This window comes from Leptonychotes weddellii, chromosome 8, assembly GCF_054177405.1.
Source record: "Leptonychotes weddellii isolate Sample4059 chromosome 8, ASM5417740v2, whole genome shotgun sequence".
Lineage (NCBI taxonomy): Eukaryota > Metazoa > Chordata > Mammalia > Carnivora > Phocidae > Leptonychotes > Leptonychotes weddellii.
The window spans coordinates 56,015,062-56,031,925 of record NC_138376.1 but is presented as its reverse complement, the minus strand read 5'-3'; the positions used below and the strand labels follow the sequence as shown (position 1 = coordinate 56,031,925).

General features: G+C 34.7%; 1 protein-coding gene across 2 annotated transcripts in view; it reads right to left on the bottom strand.

Moving 5' to 3' along the window:
- MYO6 (myosin VI) overlaps positions 1-16,864 on the bottom strand; it is a 142,565-nt gene that overhangs the window by 40,077 nt on the left and 85,624 nt on the right. For both annotated transcript variants that reach the window (XM_081828566.1, XM_081828567.1), the window contains exons 11-16: positions 14,859-15,039; positions 9,289-9,433; positions 6,990-7,147; positions 4,978-5,069; positions 2,466-2,538; positions 612-739 (exon numbers count right to left, since the gene is read on the bottom strand). In XM_081828566.1, coding sequence (XP_081684692.1) covers positions 612-739; positions 2,466-2,538; positions 4,978-5,069; positions 6,990-7,147; positions 9,289-9,433; positions 14,859-15,039 — 777 coding nt within the window. The remainder of the gene's footprint in view (positions 1-611; positions 740-2,465; positions 2,539-4,977; positions 5,070-6,989; positions 7,148-9,288; positions 9,434-14,858; positions 15,040-16,864) is intronic.

The following is a 16,864-nucleotide window of genomic DNA, read 5'->3' as shown; positions in this document are numbered from 1 at the left end:
CACATTCTGCATGGAGCACTGGGTGTTATGCACAAACAATGAATCATGGAACACTTCATCTAGAACTAATGATGTAATGTATGGGGATTAACATAAGAATAAAAAAAAAAAAAAAAAAACTCCCTAGGAAAGAACATCAAAATAAACTGGCTACCCATTATCTCATATGGATTGCTTGCTCCAGTCAGACTCTAAGCCATGAACTTTATTACTGGTCTTACAAATGTGCAGACTGGTGGCTGCTTATGATTCTAGATTCTAACCCCTGGAACATGATCAAGGTCACATGACAGGGAAAAAAACAACTGGTAGCCACTTTGCTAAAAGGAAGAACATAAAAACAGCAGGCAAACCATTTTGTACATTTTAGATAGATAAAATGCACTTTCCATCCAGCTAAAAAGGGCCTTCATTAGATAGATCATCATCATCCAAAATATACATGTATAAATTAAGTGCCTACCTACAGAAGATGCTGTGCTGGATAAATTAGAGTTGCTCTCAGCCCCACATAACTTTTTTTCTAATTATTTAATATGCAACATCTAGTACATCTTTCTAAAGGTTTCTCTTCCCACCACAGAGTCTCAATGTTGGAATGGTAAACTCACAGTGAGTCGGAAATGTTCTTTGTGCTTCTGGTGAACTGCAGATGTAAAGTGTTGATCACTTGGCTGGGGAAGGCGATTTTCTTCATCTAAAATATCCAATATCCCCACTAATTTTGCTTCAATTAAATCTATTCCAAAAACATCAAAATATGATAGGGTAAAAACATTTTAAAGATATGTGAACAATTTACTAATCACAAATTTAAAGGACAAGTCAGAAGCAATATAACAGATGATTATATAAGTATCCTCACAGGCTAGAGAAAGCAGGTATTTTATTTCAAATCTGGCAATTTATCAGAAAGTAACATCATATACAGGTTTCTTCCACTATGGAAAATATTGCTTTATGCCACTCTGCTTTTACAAAAGACCTACATTAATACCTGTTTTCACTAGTTAAAAGAAATCCAAAGAGAATTTTCACACTTACAAATGGTAATTGCTCCTCTGATTTACACCATTTTGGCTTATGAAAGGTTTCATAAAAATGCTCTACTTTCAGATAGCAGGGGAAACTATTTAATACAGATTTTAGAAAAACAATGCCATATACATATGATTAATGTAATAACCATTCTATTTGCAAGCTTGGATGAGAAAGGCTAAAGAACCAAAAATCCCTCTTCTCCATATGATACATACATTCAAAATGAAGTAAAACTACAGAAGCTTTTGCATGCAGAGCTTTTAAAACTACTTTTCAATACTGATTCAAATGTTTTCCAGCAAAACTTCAGTAACAGCACATTTTTATGCTCCTTCCATTCATGTTGTTTGAATTTCCTGCTTGTACAAAATAACTATAAAATATAAAGTGCTTAAAAACAGTATATAAAAACTATTAAATGGGACAGACTCTAAAAGCTATAGGACATATGAAGAGAAATCAAAATTCTAACTGCACTGTTCAGAGAATGATGCTTTTTAGACAATTGGTGATGATGGGAGGGGCAGCTGAATTAAGCTATAAATGAGTATTTTGATAGATATAAAGGATATGAAAGTGGGCTGCAAGATAAACAGAAGGGGAGGAGTTCCAGCCAAGATACCAAATCACAAAATCAAAGGCACAGAGATCTAAGAAAGGCTGATGTGTAAAGGAAATGCTCAGTGAGCCAGCTAGGACTTAAAATGCTTCTGAAAGTTGTACCAATGTAAAGCATCATCATCATGATGATTATTATTATTATTATTATAAATCTTCTCCAAATCTAGCACATGAGTTACTGACTCAATTGTCAAATGGAGTTTTCAAAACAAAGTCTGCCCAACAGTTGATTTTCGTGATGAGGTAGGAAAGAAAAGGAAGATTGAGCACTAAGCTGGAGGGTGACAGGGAAAGGTTTCCCCACTGATAAAAACAGAGACCCCGTTCTCCTGGCTGCACAGCATTATCTGGATATGACACATGAAACTTGTGAAGCTAACTTGCAACCGGTCAGAGGGTGTTGCCAATGCAGAGAACAGAAATAAGGGAACTGCAGAAGAGCAGAGCCAAACACTGAAAAACCTCACTTGGAGCCTGGCTAACGTATGGGCTTCCCCAGGCGGGATAATTTATTCCTTTACTTTGAGCAATTTAGTTCCTGTCTTAACTTACTCACATGTTGGCTGTTTAACATCACAGTAAATAGAAGAAATTTTAGGAACACTTTCAACACAGCTGAATTTGATGCCTTCCTAGGAAAAAAAAAACTCCCTGGCAGTACTAGAGAAGTAAAACTTCTCTCAAATACCACAGTTTCAAGTCCCATAACCAGTAGTATCAATCATGGAGCACAGAAAAATTACTAGTAAAAGCATGTACTATATCTTCCCATATTTCCCAAAAGTGGGATAAAAAACACATACCTATACAGTCCTGATTATCCACATAATGTACTTCATTAACACCTAGACCTTCTTTTTGATAGAGTTCTTGTTCCTAAAATGAAATAATCATAATCATAGATATGGAAATACTGTATGATATGAAGTGGCTTTTTTTGTGCCACTTCTGATTATAACTTTTATTAATTAGTCCAGAGTACAAAGGCTCATACCAACTACTTCAGGGGCTAAGGACACTTACAAAACATTAGGGAAGAAAAATCCCTGCCCCTAAAGCAATGTAAAGTCAGAAATTATGGCCAACATATGATTTACATATGTGGAAATATTCCCGCCTACAGATAAGCACACTTTTCTTGAAATACGCAGAGCAACTACAAACACATATGGAGATCTGTTCAAACTCAAGGAAAGGCCAGGGCTTTGAAATATCTTTTTCAATTTTAAAGTCAAACTTATTAGAAGAATAGACCAGCAGTCAGCAAACTTTTTCTGTAAAGGGACAGATAGTAAATATTTTCAGCTGTGGGCCATATTGTCTTTGTCAAAAACTACTCAATTAAGCCACTGCAGCACAAAAGCGGCCATGGTAACAGTAAATAAAGAAGCAGGGCCGTGTTCCAATAAAACTTCATTTGCATAAATAGGCAGCCTGCTGGATCTGTCCCAAAGGCCATAGTATACCAACCCCTGGAATACACAGAAGAACGTAAGAACTTGCTGTGATAATTTTTAAAAGTTTAAAGAACAGCTAAACAAACTAGCTCCCTTTGACATGAAATTTCTCTCTTCTATATTCTCAATAGTCCTAAATCGTTGTCCAAAGACAGGAGAGATTTTTAACATGTACAGACAGGCACTAAAATCAAAGAAACAGCAATTAATTGCAAATGGGCTCTACTAGCTACACAGTGATACATACAAGGAATATAACACCGGAAAAAGTAAATGTAATTTGGAAGAATAATTTACAAATTAAAGTTGAGTTCCTAGATGTAAGTCTGGTACCTCCTTAAAGAAAAAAAAAAAAAAGGATTTTATCAAAGATGGGTGAGCAATGCAATGAGCTTAGGTTGACATGTATTTTTATCTTTTTTCCCCAAATGTTTAAATATTTCCTCCCACAAGATATACTAGAAAAGATTTCTATCATTTTAGAAGTCAGTGTCCATTTAAGACCCAATCTGAATTTGAAATCCAAACATTTATTTTAAAGAACTCTTATAAAAATAAACGTATCAAGATACTGTCTCCTTGTCATGTTTCTAGATAAAGCTTGCTGGGCTGGCGTAGAAGGGAAGAATCAGGGCATGTTAAGTGAAAAGCACACATGTACAACTTAAAATAGTAATGGAAGAATTAATGTTTCTGGATAAAACATTTTCAGACTAAATATCTTAATTGATAAGTATTTGGTCTACCTGTTCGTTTATGCCAGAATTGGCTTAAACTATAGTATACAAGTAAAAAGTCTAAAAGGGAAAGTGCTGGGAAACCCATAAAAACAAAAATAAAATAAAAATGTGGGAAAAGATTAATGGAATGGGAAAAGAAAAGAATATTTCACATTTCAAGTCCAGATACAGTGGAAAACAGAACTTGGAAAACAGCAGTACTAACATGAGGAGAATACGGTTGTGGGCCAGCAGCTGGAAGGTGGGTTCAGACCTGCAATAGTCAGTAAACTGCTCTGGTAATCAGTTTCTTCATTTGTAAAATAAAAGGCTGAACTAGATCATTTCTGAGTTCCCTGTAACTCTACTATCTACATTCAGTAAAACATATTTCAAATAGCTCAGAAAGGAGGGAAAGCCAAAGGTACTGGTAGGAAAATACTGGAGAATTCAAATACAAGGTAAGAATGGTGAGCCTAATCACAAATCAAGTGATCCAAACCTCCTCTTACTTATTCTGGAAAGAACTGTAACTTCCCTAGGCTTGGGACTGTGACTGCAGGCCACGCCCACAGCTATGTACTAGGAAGTAGCATAGGCACACCATTCACACTGGGCAGTGCACACAGTAGCCTGGCAGAGAGCACTGGCCAGAGGCACTCCAGGCCAATGGCCACACCGAATCCCCTGATTTGGTGGCTTTCCTGCGACACAAAGGAAGGGTGAACAGGTAGCAGAGTGGGTAAAAGCAGAGAGACACAGAGGAAGGCTGGGAGATGCCAATGTCAGGGATGAGAGTAGGAAGTTGTTTGGCAGGGACAGAAGTAGAGGCAACAGACTCAGAAAAAGAAATAGGCAAAATTCCAAGTCTAGCAAAAGTCACTAGTAAGAAGCAATAGATGTTTACTTCTGAGGTGCTTATTAGAGTTTTTATTGGGTTCCTAAGCTTTGATGTACAATTAACACTTCTGATGAGCCTGAGCAATAGCTAAGCCACTGGGGGCCTGTCCTAGACATCCTGATCCCCTGAACCACCTTACACTATACCCCATCAATCAGGGTAACTGCAGCATGTCTCTGTTCCTTAAAATTAAAATAGCTTAGTGCAGTTCTTAAATTTAAATTGTAATGGCAATTACCTCCTTCAGAATCCTTTCATTAAAAAATTGTTGAAGTTTTTCATTGCAATAGTTGATGCAAAACTGTTCAAAACTGTTGTGTTCAAAGTACTCTGTAGACATAAAACCAAAATGAAAAGTCATCATCGGATTAAATTCATATTATAAATTTATCTTAGGATAAAATTTTATTGTATCAATGCTTAATTTAAAATTAGGTAAAAAAAAATACATCTAATTGTTTTATACTCCCCAAATGCTCTTATTTCAAGACAAATTTTGTCAGGTATTTAGATATTGAAAATATGTGTTTTATTCAATAAAAACAATGTGTATTAAATGAGATAAATATCATACAGTAAAAGATACAAAATGTAAGCCACTTATAATTTTCTTAAGCACAGGTGTTAATAGCAACTAAGTTAACTAAATAACAAAAATGGCTTAAATGCAAGTGCTTTAGATCTTTCCTGTGTAATCTGTAAAATTATAAAGAACATTATGAATACTCATTCTCGCTCTTTCAAATAAGTAAATAAATAAAATCTTTAAAAAAAAAAGAACATTATGAATACTCATTTTTTTTTTTAAAGATTTTATTTATTTATTTGAGAGAGAATGAGATAGAGAGAGAGAGCATGAGACGGGGGAGGGTCAGAGGGAGAAGCAGACTCCCTGCCAAGCAGGGAGCCCGATGCGGGACTCGATCCTGGGACTCCAGGATCATGACCTGAGCCGAAGGCAGTCGCTTAACCAACTGAGCCACACAGGCGCCCTACTAACTCATTTTCTAAACGAAGAGACTGTATTACATTATCTCTAAGATCCCTGCAGCTCTAAAATGTTATGATTCTGTGTATGTGCCTGTTACACTAAAGCTAGTGCAGACCAGGAATGTATAAATGTATAAAGATTTTGGAAACAAATGTATAAAGATTTTGAAATCTTAAGTCAGTGATGAGTGTTTTTCTACCTTTGAACAAAAGATAATAATTAAAAGTTTTAAAATATATATCACATCGAAACTAAAACTCTACCCACCCCTCCCAAAAAGTAAACACTCATACCTTCTTCCCCTTGGCAAAGGAAACAAACTACACAGGAGGAAAACACCACTCCTACACAGCCAGAAGGACACCCACATTGATAAAGCCCAATATAAAAACAGTCAAATTTACTTTGAGATTTTTACAAAACAGTCATTCAAAACAACATGGCACTCAGATGTTAGTGATTCATTTCATTTCTGATTATACAGCCCTGTGGTTGTTCTCAAATATTTATCTTGAATATAAATTAACATATAATATCTTGAATACATGTATTATGTACTTCATGTACTATACTATGTACTATATCTTTAATATAAATATTTTTTCATTTGGTGGAAATTCACTGGAAATAGCTATCTGTTCATAATACTAACGATGAATTTCTACACAGAGCAGTGAGTTTGGCTTATATGGTAGGTAACTTGTATCCAGCACTACACTACAGTCAGTGGTTTTAATGACTTAATCCTCTTTATTAGTAGCACTCAAAACTTTACCTTTATTCAGTTGCATTCATTTAGGATAGAGACATCCCCTAACAATAATGGTTTCAATCAACATGTTTGTTTGTTTTCTTTTTTTTTTTGAGGGAGGGGGGAGGGGCACAGGGGGGGGGAGAGAGAGAATATCTTAAGCAGGCTCCACACCTTGTACAGAGCCCAATGCGGGGCTTGATCTCATGATCCTGAGAGCATGACCTGAGCCAAAATCAAGAGTCGGACACTTAACCGACTAAGCCACCCAGGCACCCCTCAATCAACATGTTTTAATTTCAGCCTTAGTGTGACCAAAATCTATGAGTTTTTCCCTTTTTTAAGCATCAGCTTCCTATTTAAATCATATGAAATGAAATGTAAGTATGGACATATAACTGAAAATACATCAAGTGAAAGGTATTACAAGGGAATTTATATTTTAAATATATGTGAAAAACTGAATAAAAAATACCAAATACAGATTCACAAACAAAACTATACTTACCAAAACCAGCAATATCTAGGACTCCAATAAAATAAGATGATGTTTCAAAAGGAAAACACTGATTTACTCTGTTTACCACATGATCAAAAAGATGGCTATAGACAGTCTTTGCCAAGGCATCACGAGCATTGTTTGCTTGTTCCACTTTCAAGGGTACCCTATAAAACAAGACTATACCAATGAAAATTCTTTACAGTAATAACTGTGAAAATAAAGCCAGATACCAAGATCAAAGTGTATCCAAACACATTCACTGTGAAGAACAAAATAAATAGCTACAAAAGGTCATCTGTGAATAGGCATAGATAAATGGGGCTAAGAAGCATACTAAAAGAACTAAAGAAATTATCTACAATAGATAAAAATGTTTTATTGAGTAAAAGAAGTTTAGGCTCAAAAAACAGTTTAATCTTAATTTATGCTTTACTGTATATGCTGAATATATTAAAAAATTATTCAGAGGAATAATCTTCCTTTTGACTTTCAAAGACTTTCTTTAAATGCAAAAGAAACTCTGTTTAATTCATGATAACTTTATTTTTTTTAAAGATTTTATTTATTCATTTGAGACACAGAGACACAGAGAGAGAGCATGAGCAGGGGGAGAGGCAGAGGGAGAGGGAGAAGCAGGCTCCCCGCTGAGCCAGGAGCCTGATGTGGGGCTCGATCCCAGGACCCTCGGATCATGACCTGAGCCGAAGGCAGACGCTTTAACCATCTGAGCCACCCAGGTGCCTGATTCAGGTAACTTTAAAGTATGGTACCTTGTTTAACACTGTTTAGGAAGAAATGTTTACATCTTAAAATCTGGACTGTCCAATTCTATCATTTAATAAAAGTAACTACACGATAGTTCTACGTGTTGCAGATACAGACACACAGCCTTTTTCCTAAAGAAGATTATAGTCTGATGGAAGAAACTGCCATAAAAGTGAATTTTCAAACAGCGATGCTAAAGGCTATCATAAGGGTAAGTATGAGGCACCATGGGTGCACCAGAAAAAAAATGTCAAATTTGGAAGTAATCTTAAAAGTCTTTCAGGTCAGACTGATACTTGAATTCCTTCTAAACTGGTTTTCCAACTTATTCTTCCTGCAGCAGAACCCCTTCCTAAAGTGACTCTTCTGTGAGTACTCCATACATAAAACACATAAAAGAACTGCTTTAGAACAAAGGGGAAATGAAGGAAATGCTACCTGAAGATCACACATCTGTGCTTTTACTGGACTTCCCTTGGGCCCCAGAAATACCTCCAAGGAAAAGCAACTGTATGGCACTACTATACATTCTCCTTGCTAAGGTTTACTTTAAAATAATTTAGAATCAGTTTAGCAAAGAATCAGGCTAAACATACCTTGCTAACGTTTCACAAAATGTAAGAGCTACCAAATTTTCTGAGTGGCTAAAAGTCTGTTTTAAATCCTTCTTGGTTTAATTTGTTGAAAATCTTCCTGAAATATGTCACTAGAGCTCACTGACTGCCTTATTTAGCAAGGGATAAAGGATCTGACTTTTTCCCCTACAAATGAAGACCTTACAGTGCCTCAGAATGATGGCTGAGTATCAATTTTATTTTATAGTATCAAAAACAGAAATGCCTAAAGCATAGGATAATGAGCCAAAAGTGTACAGAGACCCAAATACAACCTAGAATTCTTGGTTACAGATTCGAGAAATCTTGGCAGGCTCTTATTTTCTTGTCATTTGCAATTTCCTCTAAATGAAGAATCCAAGAGGTAAGGGGAAATTCCGTTTGCTGAGTGTTTTACTAAAGTGAGTTTTAAGTTTTAGAACATGCCATTTGTAAGGAAAATCACTTTTACAGTAAAAGTATCTATTTCCTTCTGAAACTAAATGGTGATGGGTTGTACAACCTTGTAAATATACTTAAAAAATACTAAACTGTACACTTTAGAAAAATGAATTCGATCTCAAAAAAAGTCTTGAAAAATTGAAAAAAATTGTTGCCTAAAACAAATATTAACATAACCAACTCATATTTTTTGTAGTTGTACAAAAGTAAACCTCTCTTACTTTATAAACTACAAATCTGTGCCATGCAGCATATCTGTAAGGAACAACTTTAAGAGCTGCGGAAGTCAGCATTTGTTTATGTAGATTACTGCAGTGAGGTGCACAGAATTCTTATCTATCAAGCACATATTTTAGAACATTATAATGAAAAGAATGAATCATACATAAAGATCAACTTTAAATCTCAGTGTTCTCAAAGAAAGATTTTTTTCTTGACAAACCACAAGGCAGGATTTTTACAGAGCAAGGAGTTAAGGAACTTACTTTATAACTGTTCCTTTGGTGCCCCCTGCTGTTGTTAGCATGACTCTTGTAGTTAAACTTACACGAAGATCATCTTGATCCAAACCTAGTAATTCAGCACAATATTCCAACGCCTGAGTAGATTTATTCTTCAGATTACAACCACCTAATGAAAATACATTTAAATTTGAAGTTAAGAGATATTACATAAACCAAATTTTCAAGATCCATTTCTTAGAAGTATACTTCACTTATATAAATCAATGGAATAGACAAGGCTTATTTGTGACTTTTAATTTCACTTCACTTTTTCATCACCCTTGTCAGACACTCATACTGCCAAGGTCAATGGAGACCCTCACTCGAGGCAGTCCATGATATAATCCTTCAGCCCATCAATATTAACCTGTCACTGTTTCATTTTTTTATGACCTGGCATATACTGATAGATTATAATCCTTGTAAATCTCTAGAGAAATACAGAACCTTATCATTAAAATTCATGACTCCTGAAAACCTTAAGGAATAATTTTAATCTCAAATGTTGGCATTTCAGTAGGTCAATGTGGATGTCTGTCAACAAATGAGGTTTTGTTTGTGTGTGTGGTGTGTCTGTGTGCACCCACGTATGCATATGTATACGTTCGTGTTGCTTAGGAAAGAGGAAGAAGGTGAGGAGATAACTGCTATTCCTTGTACACCATTTCCATAGATTTCTAGTTATGGAGGATGTTTTAAAAAGTATTATATAGAAAGAAACTATACTGCAATGCTTTAGCCTCTGGGTGATGTGGCTGTAAGACTCATTAGCCGTGTGACCCTGAACAGGTCACTTCTTTCTGTTTCAGTTTCTTCATCCATTTAAAGGATAATAACTGTAGTTTCCTAATAAGGCTGTTAAAGAGATTAATGAGGTTACATATGTGAAGTTCTCAAAATAATACCTATACGTAGTAAGCACTATATAAAGGTAAACTATTATTATTTTTATTATTACTACTAATATTTTAAAAGTAAACATTTTACTAATATTTTTAAGTTTTAAGGTTTATAAATAATTCATCTCAATACTAATTTCAAAACTACAAAGAATGTGCGAAAATCGTAAGTTTATCAAAAAAATAAGTTTATCATGACAAATTAGTAAACTATTTAATAGACTGGTCTCAGGAGAAATAGACCATGAGATTCGTAAGACTAAGGGGCTGTGGGGCACCTGGGTGGCTCAGTTGGTTAAGTGTCTGCCTTCGGCTCAGGTCATGATCCCATGATTCTGTGATCAAACTCCGCAAGGGAATTTGATGAGCAGGGAACCTGCTTCTCCCTCTGCCTCTGTCCCTCCCCCACTGTTTACATGCAGGAGCTCCATCAAATAAATAAAATCTTAAAAAAAAAAAAAAAAAGAATAAGGGGTCTCAGGTTAACTCACTGGGAAAAAAACAGCTTTTTCAGCAAATGGCCTGAAGACTGATATCTGCATGCAAAAGAATAAAGTTGGACCCCTGCTTCACACCATAAATAAAAATTAACTAAAAAAGAATCAAAGACCTAAATTATGAGCTAAAACTATTAAACTCTTGGAAGAATACACAGACAAATCTTCATGATCTTGGACCAGGTAGTGGTTTCTCAGATATGGCACCAAGAGTACAAGCAACAAAAGAAAAATCAGACAAATTAGACTTCATCAAAATGAAAAGCTTTTGTGTTTCAAAGAACACGACCCAAAAATTTAAAGGATAAGGCACAGATTGAGAGAAAGTATTTGTAAATTATATATCTGATAAAGAACCTGTATCTAGAATATAGTTTGAAAAAAACTCTTACAACTTGACAATAAAAAGACAACCCAATTAATGGGCAAAGGATAGGAATAGACATTTCTCCAAAAAAGAGATACAAATGGTCAATAAAGACATGAAAAATGTTCAACTTCATGGGCCTTCAGATAAATGCAAATAAAAACCACAATGAGGTAAAACACTTCAACACACACTAGGATAGCTATAATCACACAGACAGTGAGGATGTGGAGAAACAGGAACCTTCATACATTGTTGATGAGAATGTGAAATGAATACAGCTACTCTGAAAAAGCAGTGTATATCTTTGTAATTATTTTATCAGTAAATTTATTCTACTATAAATGTTTAGAAGACTCCTACTTATACTGAAAAGTTTTTGCATGATAGCGTATGCAAAAAATGCATATTGGGACTTCCTATGTTTTTCAAATTCTGCATAACAAAAGTAAATGCTATTTTAACAACAGGGATTTGGGAAGGAATGAGAGGTGAATGCTGAAGTGATGAAAATGTTCTAAAACCTAATTGCAGTGATGACTGCACAACTTTGAGTATATTAAAAACCACTGAACTGTATATTTTAAATGGGTGAATTGAACGGTCTATGAACTGTATTTCAATAAAGCTGTTACCAAAGAAAAAGAACAAGGGGTCAAGAATATTTAGAAGATACAGTGAACCTTTAATTCTATGAAAATAAGCTTACTACTGATTTCTAGTTTATACACACATATACACACAATTATCTAAATTATATAGCTTTCAATAAACTGACCATCAATAATTCATTAATGTTATTTAAACATTTCTATTTTGTGAAGTTTCTTACACACTTTCAGTAATTATGGAAGGCTAACATAAGAAAACATTTATTTTAAAAGTTTTTAAAAAAGCAAAAAACAATGTAAAATAATGTAAGGTTTTCATGTCACTCCCCTTCCAAAAAGGAACTCTGAACATTCTTTAAATTTGTTGTTAAAATAGCATTTACTTTTGTTATGCAGAATTTGAAAAACATAGGAAGTCCCAATATGCATTTTTTGCATATGCTATCATGCAAAAACTTTTCAATGTAAGTAGGAGTCTTCTAAACATTTACAGTAGAATAAATGTTCTGATAAAATAATTATAAAAATATCCACAGCTTTTTCAAATTGCGAGGACATGCCAAAATTGAGCTCTCGGGGAGGGGGAAAAATCAATTCTAACTAGAAAGAAACCATTTGGATCTATAGTAATGGTCACAGAAAAGATGGAAGAATAATAAAATCTGAGCTATTAAAATAAAAATAACCTAGTTTATTTTATTTTTAAAAAAGATTTATTAAAGAGAGAACGAGAGATGGGGAGAGACAGAGGGGGAGAGAGAGAGAAGCAGACTCCCTGCAGGGAGCCCGACATGGGGCTCAACCCCAGGACTGAAGGCAGACACTTAACCGACTGAGCCACCTGGGCTTCCCAAAATAACCTAGTTTATTAGTTTTCTTGATTCATTGCCTCTTTCCAATCTTCTCTGCTTTCTGCTCATTTTCCTTTCAACAGAAGGAATTTTGAGAAGAAAAAAAATAATGTAAATATGTGCTATTTGCCTTTTGACTGTTTAACTGCTTTTCAACTAACTGGATCACATCATATTTATGATCCTCTGTATACATCTGCATGCTCTACCACAGGGTAATAATATGAGGCGTGAAAATGCCAACTATCACTTCTAACAACATTTCCAAAGTGGGCCTTAATCTAAACGTTTTTCTGTTACTTAGAATGCCCATATACTCCCTTCGTATAACAGTACTACAGAGCAAATGAGACGTATTCTAACATTCATTACATTTTCAAAATAAGAATTTTAAATCCCTCAAAAAACTAAAATTTTAATGCACACTAAGAACATACCTGATTTTGCTTTTTTACATTTAAACTAGAATTAATCTGTATTTCTGTTTTTAAAAACACAGTGATTACTATGTGCTAGACATAAGTATTGACATCATTTAATATTTAACTCATTTATCCCCCTATACAACATGAGGCAGGGACTGTTGTTATCCCCAGTTTACAGGTTAGGAAACTGAGACACCCAGAGAAGTGAAGTTCCTGGCCCAAGGCCACACAAGCAGGTAATACTCTTGTGATGAACACTCTGGCTCAAGAGCATGCACTCTTAAACACTACACTGTGCTGCATCTGAGGTTACTGACTGCACAGCGTCACAGGATGTTAAACCTGAAAGTCATTAAGACTGTCTATTTCACTCAGCTTATTCACAGATCAGGACTCTCAGTGAGGTTCAGTGAGTGGGGGCAATTTGGGACAATTATCACAAGTCCCTGAGTTAGTCAAACATGGGGAGAACCCAGCTCTCACATCTACAACTTCATTAGTAAATGTATTACTTCTGCACAGGTTCCACTTCCATAAAATATAGATAATACCCCCTACCTCATTATCTTTATGAAGTTTAGATTATAATTATGTTGTTTTTGATGAAACCACAGCATATGAAGGGTCCTGCACATAGCAGACAACATTTTTTAAATGTTCTTTTTCCCTTCCTCTTGTGCTCCTTCCTTATATGCATACATACTATTGCTAGGTACTATATTTTTTTTTAAAGATTTTATTTATTTATTTATTTATTTATTTATTTGAGAGAGAGAGAGAGAGAAACAGCATGAGAGGGGAGGGGGTCAGAGGGAGAAGCAGGCTCCCCGCTCAGCCAGGAGCCCGATGTGGGACTCAATCCCAGGACTCCGGGATCATGACCTGAGCCGAAGGCAGTCGCTTAACCAACTGAGCCACCCAGGCGCCCGCTAGGTACTATACTTTAAAAAGCACTTCTAATGGACTGTTTCTTCATTATTTTACAAATGAAAAAAGCAAGGGTCAGAGAGCTTCTGGGATCTGACACTAATGCCCATGTTATTGACTACTATATTCAATGGTGCTTTCGATTTTTTTAACTCATTCTTAGTATAAAATATTTTAATAATGTATTTATGCAGGAGTCAACAATCTTCTTCTCTTAAGTGTCAGATTTTAGGCTTTGCTGGCCCAGTTTCTGTCACAACTACTAACCTCTGTTGCTGTAGCATGAAAGCTGACATAGAAAAGACATAAATGAATGGGTGTGGCTTTGTTCCAACAACATGTTATTTACAGAAACAGGCAGCTGGTCAAATTTGGCCATGGGCCATAGTTTTCCAACCCCTGTAATTCATGGATCAAACTTAAGATTATACAAAAAGTCTTACCACTTATATAGAGACTAAAACACTAAAGTGGAAAAGTTACTATCATACAGGCATTAAATGCTCTTTTTCAGTATGTATAAAGTATAACCAATTTTCTTTTCCAAATAATAAAGTATATGGGCTTGTACATATTCAATTGCCCTAATTAACTGATCCAAGTTTATATAAATGAATCAGAAAAATGTCAGAATACCTTAATAGATGGTAGAGAATTACTCTGTGCACATACTGCAGAAGTATAATTATCAGTGAAAAATTTTAACTAAATATGACCCTGATAGACACCGTTATTTATCCTTCATAAAATGAGTTTATTCCCCATCAGTATCACTGATTTGTTCAAAACAGAGCTCATAATGACTAATGAAGCAACCTTCATTTCCAAGATTCACCATGTAACACAATATATTCTAGAAATTGCAGGGTATTGAAAACCTGTACACAGATTGGATTTACGTATGATAAAGAAATGACAGAACTTCTAATTTTATTCCTCTTTAAAACAAAACAAAACAACCACAAACAAAAAAACCTGAAGTGTTGCCGGCTTCCTCAAAATCAATATTTCCAAGGTGCAGGACACCAGCTACTACCCGGAACAGATCAAGCTTTTCTTCATCATCCAAACCAATCTTTTTCATGGCTATGCACATTCTAATAAAATCTCCATGGTCATCTAACAGAGGATCTTTCAAGGAACCTGCCTTAAGATACTACAAAACAAGAAGACATCAATTAATTGTTCTTTGTCATGATTTAAGTATATTAAAACCACTATACAAGGTCTATTAACGCACTATATGACATGCAAAAATAAAATATGTCAATGGGAAAACTTTACTATTCTAACAATTCAAAAACTAAATGAGCAAAGTGTACACAGGATCTCTCTGTATTACTTCTTTCAACTGCCTGTGACTCTACAATTATCGCAATAAAAATCAGTCAAAAATGGAATGAGATGTTTTCCAATTAAATTACAATTTTAATTCTAATGCATTATAATGCTAGGATATGTGAGATTAAAATCTAAATGAAAAGAAGAGAGTATCAGTGGTTGAAACAAATCAACATGAATCCACAGATCAAAAAGAACTAAGGTGAAAAGTTATAATAAAAATTCAAATCTAACACTTAGCATTATACTCTTTTAGCTTAACTCCATCAACTGCACCAATATTCAGCAATAATAAATTGTAGACAGACTAATGACAATTTTCACGGCCAGAGAATTGTTTTTAGATTTTCCTGTATAGTCATATGAGGTAAAGTGTATTAGTAAGCATTTGTGCTTACTCAGAATTTATGCAATGACTCACATTTCAGAAAAAATAAAGAGAAAATTTGTTTTCTCTCCTAAAAGAATTTACATTCTAAAGTATTCATTTGTTAGAACCTATTAAAAAGCTCAGAAAAAGGAATAAGAAAGTTAGGTCTGCAGAAACCTTAGAAGTAGAAAAATAAAAGTTAGTGAACACAGAAAGACTGGACTAGGAATTTTCCAGAACTTGACAATGAATAGGTAAAATAAACATTAGGTAACACAGCACCAGAATTAATTGCCCATTAAAGACACCTCTGGGGGATTTTTTTTTCCTCCCAGTTGCCAATTGCTTCCCAGCTAAAGTTGTGAGTATCTTTCACAAAATTCTTTAAAATGCTTAATTATGCTCGGGTGAAATTTCTGGAAAATGTCTAGTAAAGAAATTTAATTTTATTCTTAAAAGAAGCAAAGGAAATTATCACATGCAGCCAAAGTTAACAGAAAACACAGATCATGCAGAATTTTTAGTCTTGCAATTGAATGGTTATTTCATTTAAAGACTTTCCAATCAAATGTTAAAAATATATTGCTATTATGGCAGACTAAAAATACTGCATTCTCCTAAAAACTGCACACAGCTGAGACACTCAGATGGAACTAAGCAAAGGATTCTAATTAGTCAAAATGATCACCTCATCCTCCTGATAAAGAAGACATAAAAAGTAATTTAAACATATTAATCCATTATTCACTTATATATTTTTATATATACACTTAATAATATGAATAAATCACCTCACAAAGTATGCTGCTCTAGAATCACAAGGAGTACATTTTCTTCTTAGCAGAATACAAAGAGTACATGTTACTCTTTGGAGAGTAAAATCCAGTTTTCCTCCCTCTTTACAGAGTTTTTTCCATGTCAAAGATCAAATTTAGATATATATCTTTTCCTTGAGGACAGCTGCACTACCCCACTAGGTAATGTTTCCATTATCTTAGTGGAAAGAATAAAATTTTTGTATTTTGACGATGTCTCATAAAAATAAAGGTTATCATGACAAAGGAAGATACCATAATATATATTAAAGTTACTTCTTAAAGTTCCAACCATGAATATCACATAAACTAAAGTTCACAATTTATAATTCAGACATTTATGCCTAAAATGATAAACGCTGGGGCACCTGGGTGGCTCAGATGGTTGAGTATCTGACTCTTGATTTCGGCTCAGGTCATCATCTCAGGACTGTGAGATCAAGCCCCACGGCAGG